We start from the raw sequence: 7,842 nt of genomic DNA, 5'->3' as shown, positions 1-7,842 counted from the left end.
CGGTGCTCGTGTGTTTACGTCCCTGTAACCTAGTGGTTTGGCAAAAGAGACCGATAGAATAAGCTCTGGGGTCAATTTGCTCGACTAAAGGTGGTTCTCCAGCATGGCCACAGTCAAATCACTGAAACAAGTAAAAGAGTATATTAGAAGTATATATATATATTGGACTGGTCACTTCAGCTCATCCTCTAGGCTGTAGTTTATGGCTCGGAATTTCTGGAACCACCATTGGCACTGGCTTACGCTTATTGTCCAATCCCCATATACAGCATTAATATTCCTTGCACTTTCCGTTGCATTATTGCCTTTATTGAACTCATAAAGCGTAATATGCTGAATGTGTTCTTTTGTCACTTTCATTATAGCTTTGAAAAAATAACTGTTAAAATCAAGCTGCACTCTTCAAAACTTGCACTAAGAATAAGAACAAGGTAAAATTAATACCTGTTTTTATAGCAAGTTGATGCAGGTAGTTTACCCCATCCCGCTCTGACTTTTAGTTCATGCAATTGAAGAAGCCACATTTATTTATGGGATGAACCAATATATTATTACAGATCTATCACTATAGGGGGTTCCTATAAGGTTGTTATCCATCCCTGATTGGAACTCTCCCGTATGACATGTATGCATGCTCAGTGACTTGCTTTAACATTTGCAATCAGCTGAATGCACATTGCCAGTGACATTTGACATAATTACCCACACTCTGTGGTCAGGATTCTTTTTTTGGTTTGATGTCGGTATTGAAGGGATTACCAGACACCGGACAATACAGTGAGAGCAGCTTTCACTCACATCGTGGTATTCGATGCTGTGTACGTGTCTGTCGTGGTAAAATATGCCACTCCTTAACTGTTGCTTTACTTTCATCCGTAGCACGAGGTAATTATGTCATTATCTGTGAAATTCGGCAACTTACAAAGATCTTTAGATCAGGCAATACTTCACTGAGAGGAGATATAAGCTTCTGCTTATTCCTGTCTGAAGTATCTTCCGATGAATTTACTTTGTTGACATTCTTCATCGACAGAATTTTTATTCCTTTCAACCTTTCAGTCAAGTCCGCCTTTCTTCCAGTAACATACTGACCATATAATCTTAAATATTTCTTTAACTCAGGCACAGTAAGTACTTCGATAGCTGAATCATCAAGCTGCTTTATATCCATGATAAGACGTAAAGCAATAACAATGGCGTGGGTAGTCTGCGGAAGTTTAATTATCTACATGGAGCGCCGCCTAGCCAAGGGAGATAACCTACTTATAGGAAAGCCCTATACAAAATCACCATTAACCATTCGTGGTTATTTTTAATTAGTTTGCTTATTTGTTAAGAGTCCTGGTTGCAGGGAGAGAACTCGTATCTGTACCAGAGCTCTGCACCAATAAAACGTTAAAAAACACGTCCTCATCATAATCATCATTGTTTTAGTGTCCTCTTTTCCTTGCTTGTATGCACGGTATGTATTGAGGCAGAATTTCAACAGTCAGATGCTCTTCTCATCGCTGACCCTCACCTGTTACTATGTAAGGTAGTATAATCCCTTGAGTGGACATGTTTTCACAGAAAACTGTTAGTAGATGATACCAATTGTATGATGGGAACACCACCATCATCATCAACATTTAACGTTCGTTTTCCATGCTGGCACAAGTTGGACAGGTTGACAGGAACTGGCAAAGGTCAGGGGCTACACCAAGTTCCATAGACTGTTTTGGCTTGGTTTCTGCAGCTGGATGCCCTTCTTAAGGCCAACCACTTTACAGAGTGTACTGGGTGCTTTTTACATGGCACCACTCACAATGTTTCAGTTTCTGTCTGCCGAAACCATTCCTAAAACTTTGTTCAGCCCAGGGCTGTAGAAAATGCTTGTCAAAATGTCTTCAAGTGAGTCTGCACTCAGAGCGATGTGGTTAGGAAGTGAATCTCTTAACCCTTTAGCATTCAGATTACTCTGTCAAATGTATGGCTTTGTTTTGAATTAATCATGCATTATCTTGGAGCTGTGAGATTTGTTTAGTATTAGAATGACATTGTAGGATAGGTGTGAGTAGCTGAATCTGGCTACTTTGAACACATAACAAGTAAAATATTTGAGCCAGATATGGTCAGTTTAAATGCTACAGGGTTAAACAACCATGCATCTGAAAGATGAAAGACATTAACGGAAGACCACAACAGAAACACCTAAAATTTGAGGATTTTTCCTGGAATTGGCAATCTAGCAATCTGATACCAGTAATTACATTGCCACCACTATCTTCCTGCTGAGAACTATGGCTTCTTTGAGATTCATCATTATCCTTTTTCATTTGAGACACTTCTTAACTGACATCCTCAGGATATGTTTGATCAAATTAATTGTCATTCATCCAGGCTTACAAAGAATAAGTCCTGGGGTCGATTTGCTCAACTAAAGGCAGTGCTCCAGCATGGCTGCAGTCAAATGACTGAAACAAGTAAAAGAGAAGCCTTAAAAATAACTTTCATCATATAAAAACAGGATTAATTTTGTTATCATAACCACCATTATCATCATTGTCATCATTTGAAAAATTACAATCTTATATTTCTGATAATTTAATCTTTTGTTTGTATAGTTTTTAAAATATTTGTCTTTTTTTTTTTTTTTTTTTTTTTTTACTCTATAGGTATCCGTTGGACTGATCCAAAATACAGAACCTAGGATACGTTCTTATGTAGAAAGTCTGTCTCCTGCACACTTACGGGCATCTCTAGCCGACATTGCCTACAATGCCAATGGAGACTTGATGATAGCTACCACCGATGGTATGCCGTCTTCTGCCATTCAATGTTTTCTTGTGTCTTTGTCCATGGAGCAGACCAGCTGCGTCATCACGAGTCGTGCCAGTGCTAGTCTGTACGTGAAGTGTCACACAGAAGCCAGTGGAGGGGTTGGTGTCGTTGGCCGGCCGACTGGCCCAACAGCTGCTACCGGTGTTGACCAACAGAACTTCTGTGTCACACACGTTCAGTTTGTGAACAAGGACTATAGTGATACACTTGTGATCTGTGTTGGTGGTCAGAACTTCAGCTGGATCGATTTCTGGCAGTTAGTGGAACAAACACATTCCTTGCACAGGATGTTCCATACGAATAGTAAACCGAACACTGTCTATAAAACCCCGAAATGGATGCATAAAGCTACGGTTACACACAACACCATGGTGACGGCTATAGCTGGGCCTAAACTACCAACGATGCCTTGTGGTATGGAAACAAGTGGCTTCACGCCTTACATTGCAGTTGCCTACAGAAATGGTATTATTAAGTTGATTCACCGCTACAGTTTCCAGGTAAACATGTCTTTACTCTTTTAATTAATCTGTCAAATGTAATACTCATTTATTCACAATGTTTTGTAGCAATCATGCAATCAATATCTGCGACTTTGATGATGTGATTGTTTATTTGTAGAATGATCTTGTAGGGAAGGTCTAAGAGGCCAGATCTAGCTAGTTTAAACATATAACAAATGGAATATTTGGGTCTGATGTAGCTGGTCTGAAAGCTAAAGGGTCAATTATCTTCTTTAAGTGGCCACAACTGAGATGCATTTCACAAAAAATTGAGTTCCTCCGTTACCTTTGGTCGGTCCTCAATTTCATATTTATGTGCCTCCTGCCGGTAATATTAATGTAGTTCTGTGGTCTTTGCCCTTTACTGGGTTACTGAAGTCTCTGAAACCTAACTTCCATTCTACTTTTTATTCTAATCTCATTATTTGTCTAATGTTTTGTTTCTGAAGTCGTCCCTATTTTCTCATTGATTTCCGTTCCAAAGAATTGGAACATCGGTGATTGAATAATATTCGCGTTACGGAACTTTTATCATTGAGTTACGCCCCTTGAACAAGGTACATAACTCAGACTCTACTGAAGTTACGGTACACAACTATCGCAGTTTAACGACTGGACGATTTAGTCATTTGTAGTTACTGGGACTGACCAGTTGATGTAATCAACTCAGATTATTAAAGTCAGTGCTGCCCCAGGATGGCCGCAATCCAACATCTCGGTACACATGTAATTGACTCGATTATTTATCTAGTACTAGCTATCGCTTTAACCAACAGATTCCAAATGTTTGATCTTGTTGTTGTTGTTGACACTCCGTCGCTTACGACGTCGAGGGTTCCAGTTGATCCGATCAACGGAACAGCCTGCTCGTGAAATTAACGTGCAAGTGGCTGAGCACTCCACAGACACGTGTACCTTTAACGTAGTTCTCGGGGATATTCAGCGTGACAAGGCTGACCCTTCGAATTACAGGCACAACAGAAGAAGGAAGTAAGAGTGAGAGAAAGTTGTGGTGAAAGAGTACAGCAGGGTTCGCCACCATCCCCTGCCGGAGCCTCGTGGAGCTTTAGGTGTTTTCGCTCAATAAACACTCACAGCGCCCAGTCTGGGAATCGAAACCGCGAGTCCGCTGCCCTAACCACTAGGCCATTGCGCCTCCTGTGGTTCTTTATATTCTGAGCTCAAATCTCATCAAGGTCAGCCTTGCTTTTTTTTTCTTTTTTTTAAATTCCCGTCTGTGGTCAGTGTAATTGAAATAACCCTTCCAACAACTTGTGACCTTGTACCTCTGTTATAAAAATCGCTACTGTTATTGAAACTTTACGTTATGGGTTCAAATCCCACCAAAGGCAACTTTTGTCCTTGTGTATAAAACAGTATACCAGTTATGCATTGGGGATTACGTGGTTGAACAATATCCTCTCCTAAAAAATTGCTGGCCTTGTGCCTATTGTAGAAACCATTCTTATTAGGATGCTAGATTGGCTGAATCGTTAGTGCATCAGCAAAAATTGCTCAGAGATATGTGTTCTGGCTCTTTAAGTTTTGAGTTCAATCCCTACCAAGGTCAGTTTTGCCTTTCATATCTCCAGGTTTGATATAATAAAGTACCAGTCAAGTACTGGAGTTGATGTAGTTAACTAATCTGCTCTCTTCGAAATTGCTAGCCTCGTGTCCAAAATTTGAGACAATTATTATTATTATTATGACAGAACCATTAGCACACTGGGTAACATGCTTAATGACATTTCTCTTGCTTTTTATGTTCTGAGTTCAAATTCTGATGAGGTCAGCTTTACCCTTAATTGTTTCAGGATTGATAAAATATCAGTTGAACACTGGGGTTAAGGTAATTGACTAGTTCCCTACCATAAAAAAATTTCAGGCTTTCTGCCTAGAGTAGAAAGAGTTTCGTGCGGGTGACACATAAAAGCACCCACTACACTCTCTGAGTGGTTGGCGTTAGGAAGGGCATCCAGCTGTAGAAACTCTGCCAAATCAGATTGGAGCGTGGTGTAGCCATCTGGTTTCACCAGTCCTCAGTCAAATCGTCCAACTCATGCTAGCATGGAAAGCAGACGTTAAACGATGATGATGATGTTATTTTTAATAAAATTTATTTTAAGGCAGTGAGCTGGCAGAATCATTAGAACACTGGGCAAAATGCTTAGTGGCTTTTCATCCATCTTTATGATCTAAGTTCAAATTCTGCCATGATTGACTTTTCCCTTCATCCTTTCAGGGTTGATAAAATAAGTACCAGTTGAACACTGGGGTTGATGTAATCGACTTAGACCCTCCCTTGAAATTGCTCGCCTTATGCTAAAATTTAAAACCATCATTATTATTGTTTCATGTTTGACTTTTGCTTTGCATTTGTACAAGTTGGATCCAAGTCTCACCCAGAGACCTCAAGAGACAACAAGTTAGAAGTTCATGCAGGTGTTATGCCTAGGGTACCATATATTTGGATTTGTACATAGTGTTGTTCTAGAGAATGTTTAAGAAACCATAAGAAAATTATGTGTTTGTTTTAAAATTTGAGATTATTATTATTATTATTTCAGTTTTAATTATTTTTTAAATGTTTTGCACAGAAATCATTATTACTATTATCTCTCCTTAGGTAATTTATAACTGTTGTGTGGACCAATTTCGGGAACTCAGTATCCCTGAAAAGCGCAATCTCAATCACAACCAACCTTCCCATCTGTCAGTGTTATTACAGACACACAGCAGTTGTGGGATGATTGGTGTCAAAGACAACAACATCTACTTGTTCCGCTCTGTCAATGCTAACGACACTGGTGTCCAGATGTCACCCACCTATATAGTGCTCCTACTTGAGTACGCTGCAACGACAGGCTGGGACTGGTGGGATATTCTCTTAGCCACCAAACAGAGTGAGTATTCTATCTTCTATAATCTTGTGGTTTCTTTCTTCATTTTTTTTTTGGCACTTAGGTTGCAGGCGTGGTTGTGTGGTAAGAAGTTGGCACCTTCGGCAAGTGTCTTGTACAATAATTGGGCTGACCAAAGCTTTGCGAGTGGATTTGATATTTCAGTATAGAAATCCTTTAGGAAAGTAGGGCATTTTTGTACCCCAAATATCACATCTATTTAGTATTTTTGTGGTAACAATTCAATATCCTTGTTTATTTTCCTTATTGGTATTTATTCTCTATAGCAGCACACCTGTTTCTGTCCCCTTTCTTGTGCCTCTCTCTTCCTCCCCTCCCTCTCTCTTTCGCTGAGTAACCATGTACTTCCTCTATAGCAAGATACCTGTTTCTGCCTCTCTTGCTATTTGTCACATTCTAACTTTGCATCCTCTGACACAAGTTCCCCTCCTCAAAATTCCTGGTCTTGCAAGTTACTTGGTGACCTTGCCAGTGCTGGTGCCACAAAAAAAGCATATAGTCCACACTGTAAAGTGGTTGGCATTTGGAAGGGCATCCAGCCGTAAAATCTCTTCCAAAACAGACACAGTAGCTTGGGGCAGTTTTCTACCTTGCCGGTTCCTGTCAACTGTCCTACCATGCATGGAAGACGGACCTTAAATGATGATGGTGAATGTGTGTGTGGCTAAGTGGTTAGGGTATTTGGCTCATGACTGTAAGGTTGTGAGTTCAATTCCCAGCAGCATGTAGTGTCCTTGAGCAAGACATTTTATTTCATGATGCTGACAAAAATGAGTTGTACCTGTATTTCAAAGAGCCAGCCTTGTCACATTCTGTGTCTTGCTCAATCTCCCTAAGAACTATCTTAAGAATATGGGTCAGCCACTTGCACATTAATTTCATGAGCAGGCTCTTCTGCTGATAAGATCAACTGGAACCCTTGTCATTGTAACTGATGGAATGCCAGTATTTTTTGTATGTATATATCTATGTGTGGGTGTATACACACACACATGTATGTGCATATGTGTGCGTGTGTTGCTGTTTAGTGTTGGTTCGACTGTAATCCAACTGGCCCATAATCAGAAGCACTCCAGAAATGACATTCTGTGTATCTAGGACTGCATTTTCCAATGTGTCTTCTTTTTATCATAAACAGGGAAATTTGGCTGCTATTTCCAACAATGTAAGTAACTGTACATAGACACACCAACACAGAATTGAAACTGTTTACTTATCTTTTGTAGGTATGATAGAGGACATTTGTCAAAAGCTGAACGACAACTTCCAGAAGCAGCCAACAGCAGTTCAAGAATTGATGTGTTCTCGTCTTTTGGCCATCAAAATGGCTTTGTACAAAAGCAGTGCCAACAGCTACCATCTTGCAGCTGACTGTCAGGCTAAACTCCTCCTCTACACTATTGCAACTGTCTTCAAAGGAATCCTGCGTCCACGGCAAATATCTTCCCAAGATAATGTATGTACCAGCTTAAACCAAGGAACTTTCCTTTAAAAATTTCACAGCACATTTTTGTTGTTTTGTTTTTATTTATATGTTAATAGGCACAATGGCCCAGTGATTAGGGCAGCGGACTCGCGGTCATAGGATCACAGTTTCA

At 40.0% G+C, this 7,842-nt stretch overlaps 1 protein-coding gene across 1 annotated transcript in view; it reads left to right on the top strand.

Moving 5' to 3' along the window:
* LOC106879282 (mediator of RNA polymerase II transcription subunit 16) overlaps nt 1–7,842 on the top strand; it is a 38,468-nt gene that overhangs the window by 26,416 nt on the left and 4,210 nt on the right. The window contains exons 4-6 of the mRNA XM_014928778.2: nt 2,655–3,320; nt 5,950–6,226; nt 7,471–7,700. Coding sequence (XP_014784264.1) covers nt 2,655–3,320; nt 5,950–6,226; nt 7,471–7,700 — 1,173 coding nt within the window. The remainder of the gene's footprint in view (nt 1–2,654; nt 3,321–5,949; nt 6,227–7,470; nt 7,701–7,842) is intronic.

Source organism: Octopus bimaculoides, chromosome 13 (assembly GCF_001194135.2).
Source record: "Octopus bimaculoides isolate UCB-OBI-ISO-001 chromosome 13, ASM119413v2, whole genome shotgun sequence".
Classification (NCBI taxonomy): Eukaryota; Metazoa; Mollusca; class Cephalopoda; order Octopoda; family Octopodidae; genus Octopus; species Octopus bimaculoides.
The sequence above is the reverse complement of the archived record's forward strand: the minus strand, read 5'-3'. Positions and strand labels throughout refer to the sequence as shown.